Here is a 23,373-nt window from a genome sequence, read left to right on the forward strand (position 1 = left end):
ACAGCCACAGAGAGACATTTAACCATCAGAGAAGAAATTAGCGACCAAATAGAAATTTAGCCTGAAGCCTGAATTCAAACCTTTCTAAGATTAAACATTGTCTAACACAACTGAACAGGCAATTCACTGCAATAGCAATCTCTGAGACTTGGCTTAACGAGGAACAAACTGCCATGGTTGACATAGAGGAATATTAGATGCATTTTACAAATAGAAATCAAAAAAAGGGAGGAGGAGTTGCCTTATACATCGACAAAAACTATAAAAGTAAATCTATGAAAAGCATGTCACAAGTAGTAGACAATATCATGGAATGCACCATGGTGTAAATAGAAATAGAGAAATCAAAAATCATACTAATAAGTTGTGTATACAGAACTCCAGGATCATGTATTGATAGATTTAGGGATAAGCTGTTTGGAATGTATGAGAACATAAATAACAAGAAAATGCTTTTTGTTTGTGGGGACCTCAATATTGATTTGTTCAATCCACTCAAACACAATATGAACTCATCAATTCAATGTACAGTATGAGTCTATACACATCAATTACACGCCCAACCAGAATAACAACACACAGTGCTACACTAATTGATAATATATTTACTAATGTAATTGTAAGTAAAGTAATAAGTGGACTAATCATAAATGACACAAGTGACCATCTGCCAGTGTTTGCGGTCATTCAGAGCTGTACAAGGACAAATAAAGATGTGACAACTTACAAAATAATTAGACGAAAAACAGAGGGGGCAATTTTTTTTTTTTAAAGATCTGATCATACAAGACTGGAACAAAGTCGATGTGGAAGATGTAGATGAAGCATATAACACATTTTTGTCCATAACAACTGCTCTTTATGAAAAAAACAGTCCTCTAGTAAAGACAGTAGTAAAACAGAAAGCTGCTGCAAAGCCTTGGCTAACTAAGGGGATAATAAACGCATGTAAGAAGAAAGTTTTATTATATAAAGATTTTTTAAAGAAGAGAACAAAAGAAGCGGTACACAAATATAAGACATAAAAACAAACTGACAAGAATTATGAGAAGCAGTAAAAGGGATTAATACAGTAATTTACTGGAGGACAACAAAAATAACATAAAAAATATATGGAAAGTACTGAGTAACATTATTTGAAATAGAACTGGGAAAACAAGATACCCAAACCACTTCCTAACCAAGACCAATAAAACTATTAATGATATGACCTTAGTTGCAAATGAATTTAATGAATTTTTTTGTTGGTGTTGGTCCTGGTTTGGTAGGGGAGATTGCAAACACTAGCAGTGGAAATGAAGTGGAAAGTAAAAATGTACATGTAAAGGAATCAATGTTTCTAAAGGGAACAGATGAAAAAGAATTATTGACATTGTTAAAGGAGCAAGAAGTGTACAGACAGGAATGACATTGATATGTCGTTGGTCAAAAGTATAAGTGACTGTGTGGTGAAACCCATAACATATATATATATACAATCAATATCTAAAAACTGGTGTTTTTCCAAGTAAAATGAAAACAGCTAAAGTCATGCCCATATATAAGGCTGGAGATAGACACATACTCTCAAATTACAGACCAGTTTCTTTGCTTTCACAATTCTCTAAAATTCTGGGAAAAAAATTTCTATTCGAGATTAGACAACTTTATCATAAAACATAATACACTGTGTGATCAACAATATGGATTTAGAAACAATGGGACTACTTCATATGCACTCATGGAATTTGTGGAGGAGATAACAACTGCTATAGAAAATAAAGAATATGCTGTAGGAGTATTCCTAAATCTGAAAAAAAAGCATTTGATGCAGTTGACCATGACTTATTAATGAAACTTCAAAAATATGGAATCAGAGGAGTAGTACTCTCTTGGTTACCAGTTACCAAGAGAATAGGAATCAATATGTGCAAATTAATCATGTTAAATCACAACTAAACTGAACTGAAGGTTAAATGTGGGGTTCCCCAAGGTTTAGTGTTGGGACCATTGCTGTTTATTTTGTACATTCATAATATATGTGAGGTTTCAAGAACACTAAAAACAATTTTATTTGCAGACGATACAAATTTACTCTGCTGTCGGGATAATTTGTGGATACAGTAGGAAATGAATTGAAGAAACTGAAGAATTGGTTTGATTCAAATAAACTAACACTAAATTTAAGCAAAACAAAATTTATATTGATTCAATCAATTGAATCAACTAATGCATGCAAGAAACTCATGATATATGATGTACAAATTGAAAGAGTGTCTGAAATCAAATTTCTTGGAGTAATAATAGACAATAGATTATGTTGGAAGCCACACATACATTATATTAAATCAAAAATATCAAAGTCAACTGCAATATTATATAAAGTCAAAGATCTCCTAAATCAACCATCACTATACACTTTGTACTGTTCGTTCATACTCCCATACATTACCTACTGTGTGGAAGTGTGGGGGAACACATACAAGACAAGCACAGATCCAATTTTCATCCTCCAAAAAAGAGCCATAAGAATACGATTCTTATGGCTCTTTTTAAAAAAAAAAACATTTACAGAGAACCAACAAACCCACTCTTCATCAAACTAAATGCACTAAAATTTAAGGACCTGGTTGACTTCAAAACTATTCAAATCATGGACAGAGTTAAAAATCAGCAGTTACCAAACAGTATCCAAAGGTTGTTTCAAATGAAGGAAAGTAAATATGATTTCAGAGGAATATGTATGTTTAAAAAGAGTTAATCTATGGAACAACTGTAGTGAAGAAATGAAAACATGTAGAACATTAAGTAAGTTTAAACAAATCTTTAAAAATAACATATTGAACAGATATAGAATGAATGAACAAAGAGGTGGACTGGAATAATATGATTACGTACAGAGTGTCTTTTTGACTTGTGTTGTTTTTGTTTGTTGTTATTGTTTCTATGCAAGTTATATTTATTCTCTTGTGTTGTTTTGAATGTTTTTTGGCTTTGGTTTGATTGATAAAGTACATATAAAAAAGGGGTAGGACTAGAAAAGTTCTTTACTTCATACTATGCCCTTTTCAAACATTGAAAGGTTATTATTTGTGTTGCTTACTGAACGTTTGCTGTTATTTCTGTTTTGTTTTGTTTCACTGCCTATATATTTTATTTTCTTATTTTAACATGTTTAAAATAAAAATAATCTAATCTAATCTAATCGGGGTCTGCGGTTCTCATCCCATGTCTGGAAGGCCTTCTGTTGGGTTCTGGGGGCCACCGCCAGCCTTTCCATCGGGTACCACCCTTAGTCAAAAGGGCAAACGGAGCGGGTAAACCAAGACCCCGTGGCAGCTCTGCATTGCATCACTGCACAACCACTCCTTTTCCCTGTTCATGAGGAAGAAGTTGCTATTGACTCTGTCCACGCCAACTTCCGTCGATGCCACTGGATTTGGTGGGAAGTCCAAATCTGGCCTATTATTAGTTTGTGTGATGGCCAAATACAGAGCATATGGCTCATAGTGTTACTCTGATCACTGTGACTCTTTTCAGTCTTTATAATACACTACATATTGTATATGTCACCTCATACAGAGGTTACACAGATCAGAATATCTTTAAAACAAATTTACATATTTTCATTTTATTTAATACACCCATATTGAAAATATACATTCCCATACATGTTTGAAATACATTTTAGAATGTATTTAAAGATTAAATTTTGACCAGTTTTGTATTTTTTACAAATATGTATATATATTTCACACATGTAAATATATTTGTAAAGGACAGTACAGGGTGGAAACGTTTAATAATTAAGTTGAGATAAGAAATTTAGAAAGTTAGTGGCAGAAAAGATAGACAATGGAGGTAGCTAGGACCAGGATACGGATGATCAGAATATATATATATATATATATATATATATATATGTCTGTATATATATATATATATACAGACAAATCTGTATATATATATATATATATATATATATACAGACAGATATATACAGACAAATCAAAGGTAGGAAGTTATACATAGTATGTACCCTTAACAAGTGTGAATAAATGTAACGTATGGGGAAAAAATCCAGATCAAAGTGACAAAGTAGATACAGTATGTTTGGAGTGAATACATGGATTATATAATGAATATGAGGTGGTTGGAGAAAGAAATCGCTGGAATGTCGTTGTAACCTGATGGCACTTCCTTTCTTTGCCACTAGAGAGCGTAACTACATTTAGTTTAAGGCCACACAGACACACACACACACACACACACACACACACACACACACACACACACACACACACACACACACAGACACACACACACACACAGACACACACACACACACGATCACAGGCTATTCACATCCGTGTTTGACCACTAGGGAGGCGGATTCAGGTTCCCTGCAGGTACATCAAGTTAGCAGCCAGTCAGAAGCAGACTGGGAAATAGAGGTGGTAACTTTCACAATAAGAGCCTGTATCCCTATGCGTCACCACCAATGTCAGTTATCATTGTATTTTGCCAGAAGAGGATTTTCTGTCCATATTTGAAGCTAAACTGATTTATTGCCTCTATTACTGTGCTGACAAGTGAACACGTTTATATTTTAGACAACAACTTTTTTATCACATTGTCAACATCTACGGTCTTAGTTGTTACATGCTAACAAAATACAGTAAACATCATTTTATCTTGGATTAAGTGATATCGTGTTCATATTTCAATGTCGAGGACAATAAACCACCAACTGAACTTGGTTCAAGGTATGAACAGAACACCATAAACCAGTAGACAGAAACTGCCTAAGCCAGTGGTTTCTCTGACTTTTTCATGTCAATGACCCCTAAACTGACACAAATTAGACCATGGATCCCCATTTGAGAAGATTTTGTCCCAGGGTCCCCCATCTGATAAGATTTTGGCTTTTAGATGTTTTATCACAAAAAGTGTACAAAACCCATAACCAAAATAGTCGTGCATTCTGTCATTGAGTTACTTGTGGATGGAATTATAGAGAAAATAAATAATTCCCCTTTTTGCTGGGGACCCCCTGGAACCCCCTCAAGGACCCCACTTTGAGAACCACTGCTTTATGCTACAATATATGTATTTCTTCCAGTCTTATTTTGAAACTCTCCTCCGAATGTTGCAGTGTGTTCTTTTGTGTTTGGCTCGTTGGGACGAACAGTCGTCGGAGCATTTTTCTTCACTCTGCTACATCTGGTAGTAGTAACCGTCAGCGGCCATATGAAATTTAACCCCATTCATTCATTTTCAGACACACTTTTGTTCTTTTTGTTTACATAAAACAACGGTTTTTTAGGGTGGAAAGCTGCGTGTTTCTCTCTGCTCCGTCGTTCTTTTGGACGTTTATCGGTTTATGCCTCGGTGACTGTCCGTTGCAGGCTGGGTGGTGACAGCACAGTACAATGATCGAGCGACCAGAGACTGCGGTTCCCAGCATCGCTGTAAGTCCATTTCTCTTCGAAATAGCTCAATGTGCAACTGTTGACACTGTTGTTCCTAGTGAATGAATAAATGTCTGAGCCATATTCGGCTAACCGCCGCTGTGTGTTTTTACCCCTTTTTGGCACCGACCTCTCTTAGCGGAGAGAACCACACACCAAGCTCCTTTAAGAATCTGCCGGTTTTAGGATATTTTGCGTCTGGACAGCTACATATACTTGATCAAAACACCAATCACGGCTTCTTACACATTTGTAGAGCCTGTTGATAAGTTCGGCATTAAATAATCGACTAAGCAGCCTGTGATTCAGTAAATTTCATCGTTTTAAAAATGAATCATGTCGCCTACCTAACGTTAGCTCTGTGCAACATAATTATAACAAATTAGATTGTGGGAGGCGAAGCTATAATATTAAATTGTATTTTTATTGCATTAGATAATGTGTGGTGTATAATGTGTTTTCTTAATTTATCATTTGGACCTAACCTAGAAAGAAAGTTATCTTATAAATGGCAGATATTTGAACGGAGGCTGGCTACCTGAACGTCACACAGACCGGCGCATATCAGCGGTACGTGGTCTGGTCTCAATTAACTTTATAGCTCGTTGCAGTTGGGAAAGAGATGGGTTATAGTGAATCCATGTGTAGACGTGTTTTCATACCGACTTTGACAATTATACTAGTCAAAGCATGTAACTGAATGAAATCCAGGAATATTATTACCCAGATGAGATTTCTCTTGTGCCGAATTGCCTTCAAATATCTCACAATTCATTTCTGCCTTGCTTATCTGTAAATGTAAATAACTGATGATATATAGCTTAAGTCCCGACTTAGTAGGAGCCACCCTTGTTGTAGTTCACAGCCATCACAGCAGTTTCATCTGTCTTCATATGATCAATAAAACCTGTTCCCCGAATTGCATTTATGTACCTTCACCAGAGAGCAAGTCTTCAGTGTGCTTGATTATTGAATGTAGTTTGGTCTGACTGTCCACATATCTGCACTTAGATATAGCAACCTGTTTATTGAGCACATTTGGCTTGCTTTGTTCAGGGCTTTTTATACTAGGACTTACAATTAGCAGTGACTAGTTGCTCATCACACAACACATTACACATTGTGTTCATACTGTATCAGTTTGTACAGTCTGAGGGGATTTACAGTGACTCTGCTTGGCATAATGCACAATGTGCCTGTGCAGAGAGAAAGAGATAGTGAAGGAGCAGTGGGCGCAATGTGCTTCATGCTAAAAATAACAATATGGAAATTGCACAGGCACTGTTTTTAAACAGGAACATTTTCTAATGATTTCTGTCCTCCTTCTGCAGTGTTAAGTGATTCAATATTCATACGATATTAATATTGAATATGTAATGAATTAAACTTTGAAACAGCTGATAGAAACAGTGAGGGGGCCTCGGCATCAGCTGCTGAATGCATGGGAGGGGGGCAGGGGTTGGCCTTGGCAATAGAGATGATGTCAGTGAACCAGGCAGCTACTATCACCACTGGGTGGACTGGGGGAGGGGTTAACATGAATGGTATGGACTGACTGGCCTTCCTCTCTTTCTCTATGCTGTCTCATTCCCCTTTACTTCCCTCTTTTACATCCCCTGCCTGTTCGTCTCTGTTAGTCATTTTCTTGTGAAAAAGAACCATACAGCCTAATCATGATACATTTTGCAACATGCTAGTGCTATTGTGCCATATTAATATTCTCATGATACTATGGTATAACCAAGCTCTGAAAAGTGACCTTTTCAAGCATATTGAGTATGTTTTATTCACAAATTTCTTTTATTATCCATCCACATATGAACATTCATACTGTATGTTGATACATTCACACACTTGTACAAACACTGTTTTACTCACATAATGCACCTTCTTGTTGACAGACTCCCACCTACACACACATGCGCACTCACAGAGCTCTTTTGTAGCCAAACACTGACTGTCTCCACTAATATGTTATCCCCAATAGTGAAATGACCATCCCAGTGAGTTAAATTACCTCTGCTGCTCACAGGGCCACTGCATGGAAGTGGTACCATTAAAAGTGGTACCTTATATAACACACACACAAAAAAAACTTGTATGTGGGTGGATCAAACATGGAAGTGGTGGAAAGTGCTTCAGGCTTGTTCAGAGTAGCTACGCCTGCTGTGGAAATCAGCCAGCTGTATACAACCAGAGTATTGACGAGGCTGATAGATTATTCCCCCGTTTTCTGTTGCTATATGCATGTCCATGATATCCACTGGTGATGTTGGAGTGTGTGCAAAACTACAATTTACAGTTTCATTTAGCAGGTGCTTTTATCCAAAGCAACGTACATCTGTGAGCTGATACAACACAAGCAGGGATCTAGTCAGGAGAGAACAACACGAGTAAGTGCCATAAAGCTAAGTTTGAGTCCGATAGGATGTAGGTGCCAAGAGGCAGTGCACAGAGACAATGCATAGAGTGCATAGAATGTATAGAAGTAGATTTTTTTCGTCTTTTTTTCCCTCCAGTCCATCAGGTATAGAGGTGTTCATGAAAGAGCTGGGTCTTTAGTCTTTTCTTAAAGATTGAGAAGGACTCTGCTGATCGAATGGAGTTTGGTAACTTGTTCCACCACTGGGGAATGCAGAAGAGACGATTCTGGCCAGTGACTTAGGGCCCTGTTGTGGTGGTGGTGGTATTAGGCGCCTTTCATTGGCAGAGTGTAATGAGCAGGAGGGAGTGTAGACCTGAATGTGGGAGTTCAGGTAGGCGGAAGCTATTTTAGTTGTTTTGTAAGCAAGTGTCAGGGTTTTGAATTTGATGTGGGCAGCAAATGGGAGCCAGTGGAGGGATATGAACAGCAGGGTAACATGTGCTGTTTTGGGCTGGTTGAAGACCAGATGTGCTGCCGCGTTTTGAATCATCTGCAGACGTTTGAACGTACATGTGTGGAGGCGTGCCAGTAAAGAGTTGCATTAGTCAATGTGTGATATTACAAGAGCCTGTACCAGGAGTTGTGCTGTATGCTCAGACAGGTAGGGCCTGATCTTCCTGATGTTATACAGGGCAAATCGACACAACCTAGTGACTGAGGCCACGTGAACCTTAAAGGTTAGTTGGTCATCGATCATTACACCCAAGTTTCAAGCAGACTTTGTGGGCATGAGTTGGATTGATTCGAGTTGGATGCTGATGTTTTGTTGTATAGAGGGACTAGCTGGGATTACAAGGAGCTTTGTCTTAGAGAGGTTAAGTTGAAGGTGGAGTTTTTTCATCTGTACCAATATATAAACAAGGCATGATGAGATCCGAGCTGAGACTGTGTGGTCTTCTGGTGGGAACAACAGTAAGAGCTCGGTATCATCAGCATAGCAATGGTATGAGAAACCATTGGAGCGGATTATTGCACCAAGTGAGGTGGTGTATATTGAGAAGAGAAGGGGACCGAGCACTGACCCTTGAGGAACCCCTGTGGATAAGCCGTGCGGTTTGGACACTTCTCCCCTCCAAGATACTCTAAAATATCTCCCTAAGAGGTTGGACATGAACCAGTGTTGAGCAGATCCTGAGATACCAAGCTCAGTGAGTGTGGAGGAGGATTTGGTGGTTGACCGTTTCAAGGCAGCTGCTAGATCTAGCAGCAATAGAGCTGAGGACTGACCAGCAGCTTTAGCTGAATGTAGTGCTTCCATAACCGACAGGAGCTCTGTCTCGGTAGAGTGCCCCCTAAAGTTGGGCTGATTTGTTTCACACTGGTTGTCCTCAGAAAGGATTTCAGTACAGCGTATAGCCAACTTTTACTTTTCTGTGTTGCTGGGAAAAAGCTTCAAAGCTGAAATTGTGAAAGACTTGGGCCAATCTCTCAAAGAGTGATTTATTATGACTTATGACTCAGTGCTGATAAGCACACTTTCAAATGACATACCCTATATTGCCCTAAGTATGTAGACACTAGGGGTGGGCGATATGGCCCTAAAATAATATCACAATATTTCAGCACATTGCTGCGATAATGATATACTTGACGATTTGACAAAATACTCCTGGCGGAATATTTGGCTCTCCTCGTACTCAAGCAGGTGTTTCTGCTTGAGGTGGTGAAATAAGTTTGTTGTATAGCCCTCTTTTGTTGGTACAGTCTTCTTGCACTTCTCACATATTACTGTGGTTTATTGTACATCTGATATTTTGTAACCAAATCACTTCCATTCTACTGAAGTTGTTCCCCCTTTTGGAACTAACTCCTCCACCGTGAAGCTGGTAGCAATAATGTTACTTTCGTTTTCAGCCATGCTTGTTATTACTGTGTGTAACAATATGATGTCATTACATCAACAAGTCTGAATGTTACCATTATCACTATGAATTTTTTCTATCATATTAAAAATTATACCAATATTTTCATTAATGATACAACATGGCACACCCCTAGTGGACGCTTGAACATTGAACATGCCTCCTCAAACTCATGGGCATTAATCTGCTGCTGTAACAGCCTCCACTCTTCTGGTTTCAAGCTGTCCACCAGATGTTGGAACCTGGCTGAGGGGATTCACTCCCATCCAGCCACAAGAGCATTAGTGAGGTCCAAAGCTGATGTTGAGAGATAACGTCTGGCTCACAGTCAGTGTTCCACTTCACCCCAGAGGTGTTGGATGGGGTTGAGGTCAGGTCTCTGTGCAGGACAGTCAAGTTCTTCCACACCTAACTTGGAAAAAACATTTCTTTATTGAGCTGAGTTTATGAATGGGGGCATAGTTGAGTTGAAACAGGCCACAGTGTTGGAAGCACACCATTGTCTAAATATGTAGACAGGAGTGTCCATATACAGTATGGAAGTTTGTGTTTCTTGGAGGATTGGTGTCCATTTGATGTAGCTCTGTCAGAGAACCTCTTATGTTACTCTACTGTCAGATTCCAAAAACCTGACTGTCACAACAAAATCAGCTCCTCCACCATGCATGGGTGCTTGGCTTTAGTGAGTCCTAGCCAAAAAGAAAGCAGATTATGTATAAATAATATGAAGAAGATTAGAAATGGGAAATTGTCACTTCATTAGAAGCTCTTAATTTTTCCACCTCTTTTGAAGAAAAGTAAGATTTAACACAAAGTTCCAGATGAAATGACATAATGAGGTGGATATGTCTTTGAGCGGAAACTAGTCTGAGGTTTCTTTAAGTATGGATTTGGACTGAAACTGGGTCACTGGCCTGTTTCTGGAGATAAAAGTATGTTTATATGCGTCTGCTCTCCCTGGGTGAGACTTGAAACTTTCAAGAGTCCCGCTGTTGAAGCCATTTGAAAAGCCTCCACTAGATTTTCCTTTCTGTTGTAAAGCTTCCAGTGTTTAACTTCCTCCCTTGTAATGACTTCACATTCTTATCCCTACATGGTCCCCAGCCTCACGTTGTTATTGTCAGTCAGTACATTTGCATGTACACAAGAAACCAGGGCCTGTATTTATCACCAAGTGAAATTTTGGACTTAAGGGAAAGATCCTTCATTTTTCCTGCACACAAATGTTAGAATTGAAGCTATCCATCTCATTTCTTTGGACTGGAATCAGTGTATGTAATTCAGAATAGGGTTTAAGTCTATTATTTGCATTTGATATGAACATTTGATAGAATGTAAAAACACTTCTGCCAAAATCTGCCAGTGATTTTGTCTGTGATCACTTTACATACTTTTTAATGGTCTACAACTTTCAATGTGGTACTAAATTCCTCTTATTACCAGTATATGACTTCCCGTCTAGCAACACCAGAATTTCTTTCTAGATTTTATTTTGTTTCCATTTTAGCCATTTCATACTATTTCCTGCAAAATATTACACTGATTTCACATAAATTGTGATTGGAGATATTAAAGATTTTGCCCAAATAAAATTTAATTTTAGAATTTAAATGACAAATGTTTTTGTAGGGAAAAAAACATTCAAATGTGAGGATTTTTGTTTTCAAAAAATGAATAATATGGCAGATGTAGGGCTGTTTGTCTCTGACTGGATATTCCTGCTCAGAGAATAGTTTTTACAAGTGGAGAAAAGTAGAGACAAACAGCCAAAACTGTCACAAAAGTGCTGATGTGTGAGAAAAACACTCTCTGCTGAACCTGTATCGGTGATGGCTGCACAAGTTAACTCTTGATTTTATTGGGTGATGTTTACGAGCTACTTTGAAACTGAGAGCAGGACGAAGAGATTTAAGCATTTTTGTTTTGTTTTGACATTTAATTGTGGATGCCAGACTTTTAGAGAATATTCTGAAAACACAGGCGTGGATGGAAAACTTCTTGATAGTGCTTACTACAGCTTCATGTGCAGTAGTGGGGCCATGGCCAACTATTTGATGGATTGACATGAAATTTTATACAGACATTCATGTTCCTCAGAGAATAAATCCATCTGACTTCTGACTTCCCCTCTAGCACCACCATGAGGTTGACATTTGTGGTTCGGAGTGAAATATCTATACAACTATAAGATGGATTGCCTTGGAATTTATAACAGATATTCAAGTTCCCTAGAGGATACATTCTAATCCAGTGGGTCTCAAAGTGGGGTCCGGGGACCGCCAGTGGTCTTTGATGGGAGTTCCAGGCAGCAAAATGGGGAATCATTTATTTTCACTATGATTCCATCCATAAGTAACATGATGACAGAATGTCTGACTATTTTGGTCATGGGTTTCATACACTTTTTGTAAGAAAACATCTAAAAGCAAAAATCTCATCAAATGGGTGTCGATGGTCTAATTTGTGTAAGTTTAGGGGTGCTTGATGTGAAAAAGTTTGAGAATCATTGTTCTGACCATTGTGGTCATCCCGGGACTTTTCCTCCAATGACACCAGAACGTCAAATATTTCACTCAACATCTGAACGTCTACTTGACGGATTGGTACCAGATTTGGTACAAACATTCATGGTTCCCAGATGATGTTTTCTTATGACTTTGATGATCCCCTGACTTTTCCTCTATCACCACCCTTAGCTTCACTTTTTATTCATTACTGAAATATCTCAACAGCTATTGGATGGATTCCTGTGACGTTTGACATATTCATGGTCCCATCTAGCACCATCAAGTCAAAATTTCATTTTGTCCAGTATTTTTGTTCAAATGTTAACATGCTAACACATTAAACAAACACACATTGAACATGCAAAAATCAACATGCTAACAATATCATTGTGAGCATGTTAGCATGCTGATTATTAGCATTTAGCTCAAGTACAGCCTCTCAGAGCTGCTAGTGTGGCTGTAGACTTGTTTTCACAACATTCAGTGGCCATGTTCAATCTGGACAGGCCCATTCTGTGTCTGCATTGGGGAGTTTGAGTGCAGGTGGTGTACACCCACTCTATCAGCAGAGCTCTCAGCGCAGCACTGCAGTTTTCCATCAGCGCCATGCATGACAGAGCCTGAGAGGCCGCTCAGAGGCAGGCAGCCCAGCAATCAATTGTGTTTGCCTCACGTAGCGTGCAGGACAGTGCTCAGTGATTGGGGGGGCGGGGTTATATGACAGCAGGCTGGGGGATAGAGAGAGGCAGAGGGAGATGGGGAAGGGAGGAAGGAATGAAGTGATACCTCGGTGGTAAAGAGAAAGAGCAGCTGGAGAGAAGCCTGGCTGTGATCCGGTCCGAGATCCACTGCCTTCACCGCGACCCGTCTGTCCTACAGGAGGGACATGATGGACATGATTCAACACGTAGGATGTTTGCATTTGTTTGTTCTTGTTGCCTTAGCTTCATTTATTGTCTCATGTTAGTTTTCACAACCTCGCTTGGCAGTGTTGACTCCACTTCCTCTTTCCATCCTCTGTGGGGAAAGCCTGTTATTTCTCTCTGTGAGTCTGCCTCCCCTCACCTCTGTTCCCCCTAAAACAGCCTTTTTCCCTTCTTGTATTTATCCCAGCTGCACTTCACTTCAAAGGGGCTCTGTTGCTGCAGGACACAGAAATGCTAATTGCAGGTTCACAAAAAACAAGATTTTTGTCACTTTGTGCACACATAACTGTGTATGTCTCTGTGGAGCTTTTTTTGTAAAACGATGTAAAATACCTTAGTAACAGAGTTTTTATGTGTTGATTATTTGACTTGTATTCTATGGTAAAGTTACACATTCCAGATCAAGAGTTTATGTTTTATCATTATTCATTTTTGTGGTGTGATGTCTGCTTTAACAGAATGTGTGTCGGTGTGTGTTTTCTTTCAGCAGCGGAACCTGGAGGGCTATGTGGGCTTTGCGAATCTCCCCAACCAGGTGTACCGGAAATCGGTCAAAAGAGGTTTTGAATTCACTCTGATGGTTGTAGGTAAGTTGGAAACATTTACATCTAGACACCTGCGTCTGCTCGTCTGCATGCGATCTCTTCCTCGTGTGTATGTGTGTCAACAGCGCAGGTTGAAAGGCAGTAAAGCATGTGTGGCATCCAGCGCGCTCAGCTGCTCAGGATGACGAGTTGACAATTTAAAAAGCGGTTTCTGCAGAGCAGTGATGCTCTGCTGTAAAACATCTACTGTGTATGGGGTTTTTTTCCCCCTATCTTTATTCAAGAGCGTGGTCTTTCAATTTGAGAGCATGATTTATTGATTTCATGTTCAGATTTTGTAATTCTTACCCTCAAACCCTGCCCTCGCACTCAGATAGCCCCTGCTTGTGCTTAGATTTGCTCTGCTTCTGCTCAAATTGTATGCTTGCACTCAGATATAGTGTTGCTTGCACAGATTTCCTGCTCCAGTTTCAGCCCTTCTCCTCACACTCAGGATGCTTTTGTGCACTTGTAAAATGTCTGCTCTCAGATATTTCTGCTCTGCTCTTGGATTTGTTGTGCAACAACCCTGTCAATATCTCCCAACTGATAGAATGCCAGGTATAGTGTCGACCAATGAAATGATGCCTGCCTCCTTGCTGGAGCGCTTGCTTTACTTCTTAGAACATCCCATATGGGCGGTTACCCTCTAACCGGGTTCATCCTCTCCCGCCCTACAGGGCTTTATTAAATGTACTTACCTTGTTTTCTTTATGACTTTTGGAATAAAAGGACAGTTAATGTATACACCAGCTCCCGTACTTTTTACTATAATAGCTACATATAATAGTAGATGTATAGCACACACCATAAATAGCCGTGAAGTGAACACCCCTGGGAGGAGGCAGGCATCATTTTATTGGTCAACACTACACCTGGCATTCTGTTGTTTGGGGGATTTTGACAGGGTTGTTGCACAAAAAATCCAAGCGGAGCTCTCAGAGCAGAAATCTGAGAGCAGACGTTTCACAAGCGCACAGAAGCATCCTGAGTGCCAGGAGAAGGGCTGAAACTGGAGCAGGAAATCTGTGCAAGCAACAATATATTTCAGTGCAAGCATACGGTTTGAGCAGAAGCTGAGCAAATCAAAGCGCAAGCAGGGGCTGTTTGAGAGAAAGATTTACAAAATCTGAATGTGAAATCAATAAATCACGGTCTCAAACTGAAGAACTACGCTCTTGCAGAAAGATAGGGGAAAAGCCCCAATAACTGTGTTGTTACTGACGGAGAATGTGTGTGGAAAAATTTCTTGTGAAAGCTGGATTCCCACAGTTTCCCAGGGGATCTTTCTTCCTAGACCTGGGACGCACAATGACACATCTGTGTGCTTTGGGTAATTTGATTTGGAAAGCGAGCAGCAGGATGTCGGTTCAAGTATGAATGAACTGGGTTGCAGAATGTGGCTACAGAGGGAGGGAAGTGGCTGGAGGAGTGCTGGAACGATGGGTTTGGCTGGCTGTATGGACACATACACTCACTCACACACAAACACACACACACACACACAACATGCAGAAATGATGTGGTGTTGTATTGATATATTGAACCATTCTCTGTGTGAAAGGTTCCTGTAATGAACAGATATGGATTGTACAGGGGAGGTCCTTTGGAGCTATTCTAAATTGTATTGGCTTCTTTACACATACTGTGTGGGGTGAGCTTCAACCGTGTAGCTGTATTATACACATAACACTGTGTTCAGCTGTATTACATGCATAAGCTTAAATATTGGGTTAGGACTCTGTTAAATGACAAAAGATACATTTGATTGCGACATCTCAAAATTGTTTTTGTGCAATTATTACCATATTTTGCATTTAAATCAGGTCTTGACTCTGGGTCTGACCGCCACATCTGCCAGATAAGTGTCCCTGCTATAGGCAGCAGCACGGAATTAAACATTCGCTGTGCATTATTTGATTTTGTGTTCTCTGAAAAGACAATTACAACTTAAAGGAAAAGTTCAACATTTTGGGAAATACAATTATTTGCTCTCCTTTCAAGACTGATGTGAAAAGATCAATACCAGTCTCATCTCATGTGTGTGTGGTAAGTATAGTGCTAGAGATAGCAGCTGGTTAGCCTAGCTTAACATGACGACTGAAACTGGCTCTGTCCAAAGTTCACAAATACCTACCAACAATGTCATTAGCTAACTGACTAACACATTGTACATATCTTTGTTTACCTTGTACACAAACAGAAATGTGAAAATGACAGTAGGACTTGCTGCAACTGTCTCTTGAAGAACACTAGTTTATCCACCTGCCCAATACTTGTGTGAAGTCTGTAGTGCAGGTCGCCAGACACAGGATGATATTAAACCTGACAGCCTGGGAACTGTAACTCTGCTTGAATATTAGCTTCTTTCATATCGTGCTATCAATACATTTGAGGATCAGAATGTCCAGTCAACATGGCTCTTGTATCTTTGGACCATTAACACTCTAATCTATTCATATACAGATGTTTGCAGTGTGTGGAAAACCAATGGACATTTGCATTACATAAACAAATTGTGTTCACAAACAACAGTTCATCCATCCACTCAGTACATAAGTACAGCGTCTCCGGCTATAGCAATGGATGCCAGATACAGTTGGAGAGCACAGGGTTTAGTCTCTTTACAGGCACAATGGTATCAAGTCAGTAACCTCACTGTGACAACAAGAATCCAAGATCACTGCAATTACATGTTGTACATCAAGAAATAGTTCCAGCGTAACTACCCCTAAAACCACAAATTATTGTTTTAACATTTCGTTCTGTGTATGTGGTTAAACACAAAAGATACAGCATGTTAATTAGTGAGCTGCACATGTGTTGGTAGGTGTATTTTGAACTTTGGACAGAGCCAGGCTAGCTAAGCTAAGTAAACCGCATCTTGACTGCAGCTCTGTTCTTAAAGCACAGACATGAGATTGATATCAATCTCCTCATCTCACTCTCATGGAGAAAGCAAATAAGCACATTTCCCAAAATGTTGAACTATTCCTTTAAACTCCTAACTAAACTATATAGATGAAAACTCATGCATCAGCATTGTAAAAAACTCAAATAGCTCACATCCTGTCTGTTTTACTATACACCCATGGACTCTTAAAAAAATCATTTCCTATTGTACTTCTCTTTCTTTCTGCCTCTCATCATTTCTGCTTCTTCATTCTTATTCTGGATTTGGCAATTTTTTTGGTTCTTTAAGTTTTTACATTAATCTTAAACTCACTTCCAACCTCTATTAAAATGTTTGAAAAAGTCATAAATCTAATCCTATGTATCCTGTGGTGAACCCCGGTCAGTTCATTAACACAAAGAGGCGTCCAGCCTTTATTATTTCAGCCTGGGGTTTTAGTTTCCTGTTTAGTAAACAGCCACTGTGGAAGAGTTGCAGAAGGGAGACAAAGACAGCAGAGTGATAGCTTGGGAGAAAAAAAAGCAGAGATCCACAATCAACTCTCACATATGGGGCCCCCTCTCTCTCTTCCCAGTTTTCTTGGCTCCCTGCTCCACATACCCCAGCTGATCCAAATTTCACACATAACAAATGTGAAGAGCATAGCAGTGTGTTCACGACTCAACACAGACGTTTTCAGAGGATGATCACTGCCCCAGCCCTAACGGCCTCTTGAAAGCTCTACTGCAATTATGTTCACTTCCTTGAAAACACTGTGATGAAATATATTCAGAAGTTAATATTTTCCCCATGATGATGATAAAACAAAACTATTGTTAATTTTGTCAGCTATTTTTCATTTAGTCTTAGCCCTGTGTCAAATTCTCCTTGTTAGTTTTTATCATATTACCTCATCCTGTTTTTGTTTTTGTTTTTTTAAGTCAAGTTTTAGTCGACTAAAAGTCTGAGCATTTCAGACTTATTTTAGTCAGAGGAAACTGTAACTATTTCGGTATAGTTTTAGTCCATGAAAACTGTTGACATTGTAGTCTTTTTTAGCCATCAGATTACATGGAACATTTCACTCAATCTAGTCGAGCCAAAACCAATAACTTTTTGTCAGATTTTATCATATCGTTATCTGATGAAAAACACAGGTTGAATGATTAAGAATGCAGCCTTGTAGAAAGTATCTGGTCTGACGGTATCAGTTTAATGAATACATCCAGACATGAAACATGTTCTGATTTGCATATTTATTTTGAACCAACACAATTAAACAACTGGGGCCCATACTCTTTAAAACTATTATAAAACAATGAGAGCTGCACAGACAATAAAACATTTTGAAACCATGTTTTTGGTTGCCCAAAGTACATGACAAACTGAGGTTAACTTACTTTCTGTAAAATAGTTGATGTACTCATCATTGTGCTCATTGTGCTGGTTTTTTGTCAATGAAAATAAAGAGATATTTTGGTAAAGTTTTTATTGTTTAATCTACATTTTGGTCTTTTTTCGTCAACAATATCGCATATTGATATAGTCACAGTTAGTGTTTAATAACGTCAGTGCCGTCTCCTCATTGTCTCATTTTAGTCATCATTAACAAACATAATTAGTTTTCATCAACGAAATTAACACTACACAAAACCGACCTAATGAAACCAAAATGTCTAAATCGATATAAGCGTTGACTCAAATGGAATTTGAAAATTTAAAAAAAGAGAAGAAATGATATTGTGTTTGTAAGCTACTTTTATTACTTATAACAAGTAATTTTGAAACTAGACTAAAATGTGCATGATTTTCTTTGCCTAAGACAAGACTAAAGGTCCAGAGTTATTACTGACTAAATATAAGAAGGATAAAGTTGACTAAATATGACAAAAGCTCACAGGGTTAGTTGGTAGCTAACTGCTAACATGCTAGCACTATTCAGTCACAAAAGTTTCAAACATCTTTCAGTTTTCTCTGTAGAGGGCCGTTTGCCCCCAATCCTCGCATTTTGTTTTTGCAGTTATTGAAGTTGGAAAAGAAGCTCCCTGAGTAAGCAAGCTTGCTAACTGTTAGTTTGGTTGCTAATGGGACAATAAGCTCCCAAAGCTTTTTCGAAAAACATATTTGTACCATTAAGGGATTTCTCAAATGAAATGCTGATGTCTCGCATGCATACAGGAGAGACCATTCCAAACACAGGAAATAACTGGCTGACATAAGGACTGCTGACAGGGTTAGTTGGTAAACTGCTGTAGCTGGTGAGCCAACTGCTAACACACTAGCCAGCTGGCAACATGCTAGCACTATTTAGTCACAAAAGCTTTTCAAGCCTCTTTATGTTTTCTCTGTACTGGGCTGTTTACTGCCCCCAGAATTTTGTTAGTGAAGTAGTAAAAAAGCTCTCCAAGCTAGCAAGTTTGCTAACTGTTAGCTCAGTTGTTAAAGGGACAATATATTCAGACAGCTTCGTCAAAAACAGATTTGTACTCCTGTTTCATAACTGTCTGCAAGCCATGTCTCTTATCTGGAGCAGTGTATGCTCTGACAGGATTTAAATAAAAGATAATAAGCTACGCTATGATAGCTTCATTCATTTTGGCTTCTCCATGGCTCAATATTCTCAGTGGTTGTGAAGACAGCTTGCTATTGGTCAATGGCATAAATTCTTATGTCAAAGTTTGTCAAAATTGAACTTGACACAAAAATTCTTGAGCGACTTGGCTGTTGTTTTGTTACTGTTGTAATTATGTTGTCTAATATCCACAGCCTGTATATATAGATGGATGTAGCGAGGTGTGACATAACCCATTTGTTTGCATTGGAGCCAGTTTGCATCTAGTAACTGTCGGCGGCATTGCACTTTAAGGTATTTCTGCATTGGCTTCAACCTCAAGCCGTGGTAGTTGCTGCTTGCTAATAACACAGTGCAATGGTGAGAGTGAAATGCTGAAGAATTGCTCAAATGAATTTCTGGTGTCTGGTATGCACACTGGAGAGAAATCATTTCAAACACAGGAAGTAACGAGCAGAAACTTGAGCATAATCCAAACTGTGTTTGAAACAGCAGCTAGTGTGTGTGTCCACCCAGAGATGGAGGCTTAAGGGCCAATAAGTCCAATAAAATGTGGCCAGTGGTGAAGTTTGTGCAGCTTTAGCTCTGTATATAAAATCTTGTACAATATACAGTACACAAGATAAAATGTTATGTTAGGCATTTAATGTAGACTTTTGGAAACTGGATAATAGTAGAGGAAAGTCCAGTTCCTGAATCATTAAATATAGACACAACCAAAAATTAGGAGAACAAAGTTCAGCATCTTCATACCCTTAACATATGACAGCAATCATAAAACAATGTAACGGAGAAGTGAAAGGAAATACCAGTGTTAGAGAGAGACTGAAGAGCTGATTATGTTTTGATTTGAGAAACAGCCAGCTGGACCTATAAGCAGGACTGTGAAAGTAAAGAGTGAAAACTGGCCTCAGCACTGCTGTACTTGGCATTGTAGTGAAGTGTGAAAGCTCGGCTCGACTGAGAGGCCCAGTATTGTTCCATTGTAGCTTTGGAACAGACAGATGGTGGAAGATGAGATGACTGGGGCTGATGCCTGCAGGTAACTTCAAATTCCAACAGTGCGGGCAGTGAGAAGTCATTTCTGTAGCAGTTGCATTCAAATGTGCAGGTAAGAACTGTGTTGCTTTTGATAACTTCAAAATATATGAACCTATTTTCAACGTATGCGAGCACTGAGAAATGACAAAGAGATCTTGATCTATTTCGGTACCTAGCAGTAGATACAGTCTATACAGTAGTATAAAATGAATGAATACAATGAAGCTATAAGGCATTGCAACAACATCCCTGTCCTACACACTGCTGAACAACTGGGTGACGAGCTTTCTAATGAGTGCAAGTAGACTAAGTAAAAATAAAATATGGGTGTGTTTGTGTGTGAGAGAGAGAGAGAGAGAGATAACAAAGGTCAGACGGGCTGAAATATGAGCTCTAATATGTCTCCTGGCGAGACGTTTCAGATTAACAGATTGTAATGGCATCCAGCTGTAGCCGGCTGTGTGTGGGTATCTGAGTTAGTGTAATGAGATGTTTATGGTAGTTTGGTACATAAATATTGTTGCTGTGGTCACCCTTAATATGACCTGCAAGCAGAAAATGTAGACATAAGTGTGTGAATTTGAAGAGTTCAAAGAATACATAGAATACGTTTGAAGGAACATTGTAGTATTTTTCAGCCTGGGTCAAATGGTGGGCAGTTGCTGCGGACCCCTCCATTGTTTACAATGTAAACGTGACAGCAGGGAGGGTGGGCGGCTGCCGTTCTTGTGGACGCACATGGCTGTGTGCCGCCGCCTTCAGAGTTTATAATGGATTAACTTTTACTATTTGCAGTGTGACCATGGCAACCACAGAGACCACACTGAGGGACGTAATACAGGAGTTAATTTTACTGGTATCTGAGCTCCCTGTATTATACACCTGTTCACCAGCAGTGAAGAAACAGATCAGCAAAGTGAAGAGCTTAGTCAGTCAACAGAAAATTAACTGGCAACTGTTTTCATAGTTGAATAATCATAATTTAAGAAGCAAAAATCCCCCAAAAAATGCAAGATTCACTTCCTCAAATGTGAGGATGAAATGCTTTTAACACTGAGTATCTGAGTTTTGGACTGTTAATGGGACAAAACAAGACATTTGAAGACATCACTTTGGGCTGGGGGAAATTATAACAAGCATTTATATTTTTTATTATCTGACATTTTGTAGATAAGACAACTAATCGATTAATCAAGAAAAAAATTGGCAGATTAATCAATAATAAAAAAAAAATAAGTTGGAGCCCTACAATGAAGAAAAGCGTGTTGAAACAACATCAGCTACAAAGGTTGATTATCAGTTCTGGGCCAATAAACGGTGTTCATAATAAGTTAGCTAATGTAGCTAACTGCATAGGGATCTACCTCTGCGTATCTCAACTAGCTGCCCATTCATCTGTAGCTCGTTCTGATGTGGTACATAGTTTTATATTAAACCTACTGTATATTAGTACAGACATTATAATATATTGTGTATACCAGTCATGGCCATTTCCGTGGAGCTCTGGACTCACCAGGAAGCAGCTCTGGTTGTTCTGCTCTCATTCGGTCACTCCCTGAGAAGGAACGCCACCAGAAACTGCTCCACTGGTGTTTTTTTTTTATTCAGCTCTCTCTTTTCTTTCTCCCCTCTACCCAACTTGCTGTCTTCCCCTCTCAATCTGCCTCTCTCTGAGGGGGAAAAAGCTGCTTCCTGCCCCTTTGTCCAGCTGGCAGATTGAATAGAAACTCCTGGAAAGATTAGCAAGATCCAGCGCCAGTGCACAGAGCCGAACAGAGCAGAGAGTCAGATCAGAACTGAAGAGAGCCGGGAGGAGAGGGGAAGCGATGCTGGCTTCACGCTGCTTGTGATGTGTAACAAGGCCACTACTTCACAGCCCCGCTGCTTCTGCTTCCCTAAAGCAACTCAGGAGGAGAGCACATCAGAAGACTCTGACCTTGTAAGCAGTGCTGTGAGATGCATGTGGGACATTGCATTAGAGATGAACTGATACAAGTTCTTGATGGAAGACTTTCAAATTTTCACTGGTTCTCAATATTCTGTGCTGATTCAATCAGCAGAGTCAGCATTCAGAGTTTTCCTGAGAATGTACATATCAGAGTGGAATAGCTTCTGAAACAGCATTTAGATCAAAGCAGGGCTACAACTAACTAGTGACTGACTGACTGAGTGATGAAGTTACATCATTGGTCGGCCAGCTGCGTAGGCGTTTCCTCATTGGCCGTCGCTCTCTCAAAATGAATTGGCTCGAGATGATGGAAGCGAAGGACAGCAGCACGACGCAGAGTGACTGCGCCTCTGCTCCGAGCTCTGACGCTCTCAGCTCCGGTGTTAAATGCAATAACAGCGTTTCCTCCTCTACCGACTGGCAGCGCTGTCAGCAGCTGGCAGGAGAGACGCTCTGCGGTGTGTTTGGATTTTATAACTGAACTAATACCAGGACTCAAGCTTTTTATTTCTCTGATGTTTTCATATCACAAACAATGAACAACAGCATTAAAACACGAGTCTTGCAGGGAAAACATGCGACGTGTAGCTATTTTATTAGCTAGTTTAATGTTGGGCGGCTGCTCTGCAGATGATTTGACTGTAACTGTGGTAACTGGGCGGGGACAAGCCTCCTGAATTTGCACCCAAAATGCTAAAAAAACATTTTCCACCACAGTCTCCTCAACCAGGAAAGAGGCAGAAAAAAGGTGCATAGAGGCGTGAGGGAGAGCACACATGAGCGAACATGAGCGCTCTTGTGACCACACCCTAACCAGTGATGTCAGAGCTGGGAAGTGTTTCCAATCAGCTGTCAAAGGCAAAACACCTGTTGTGACACCACTGATTTGGGGCATCCACAGTGGTGAAGACACAACGTACAAAGTAGTGTAACAGGGACTTCTTGTAAACATTGGTGCGTGTTAGATCAAAAAGCCCAACATGACTTTTATTCACTTATCAAGGCCTGTGAATGACGCAGCCAGTAATGTTTTGCATGAGCTTGAATCTCTTTTACAGTCCAGTAGTAGTCTGCTTACTAAGTCGGTATCTGTTTGTCTGCCTCACTGATCCCTCTGCGGTTGTAGGACTGTTTGTCAGTCTATCCCGCTGTTTGTCCTGTTGTT

The 23,373-nt window shown here is 39.5% G+C and overlaps 1 protein-coding gene across 4 annotated transcripts in view; it reads left to right on the forward strand.

The window, feature by feature from the left end:
- The first annotated feature begins 5,143 nt into the window (after window positions 1-5,143).
- Window positions 5,144-23,373, forward strand: part of LOC137182624 (septin-7-like) — a 58,593-nt gene continuing 40,363 nt past the window's right edge. Inside the window, exons 1-2 of one of the 4 annotated variants that reach the window (XM_067588970.1) lie at window positions 5,144-5,450; window positions 13,658-13,757. In XM_067588970.1, the coding sequence (XP_067445071.1) occupies window positions 5,412-5,450; window positions 13,658-13,757 (139 nt within the window). In that variant the 5' untranslated portion in view covers window positions 5,144-5,411. Of the gene's footprint in view, window positions 5,451-13,026; window positions 13,152-13,657; window positions 13,758-23,373 lie in introns of those variants that run through there. The other 3 variants (XM_067588971.1, XM_067588972.1, XM_067588973.1) reach the window with 3 other exon arrangements.

The sequence above is a fragment of the Thunnus thynnus genome, chromosome 5, assembly GCF_963924715.1.
Source record: "Thunnus thynnus chromosome 5, fThuThy2.1, whole genome shotgun sequence".
NCBI lineage: Eukaryota > Metazoa > Chordata > Actinopteri > Scombriformes > Scombridae > Thunnus > Thunnus thynnus.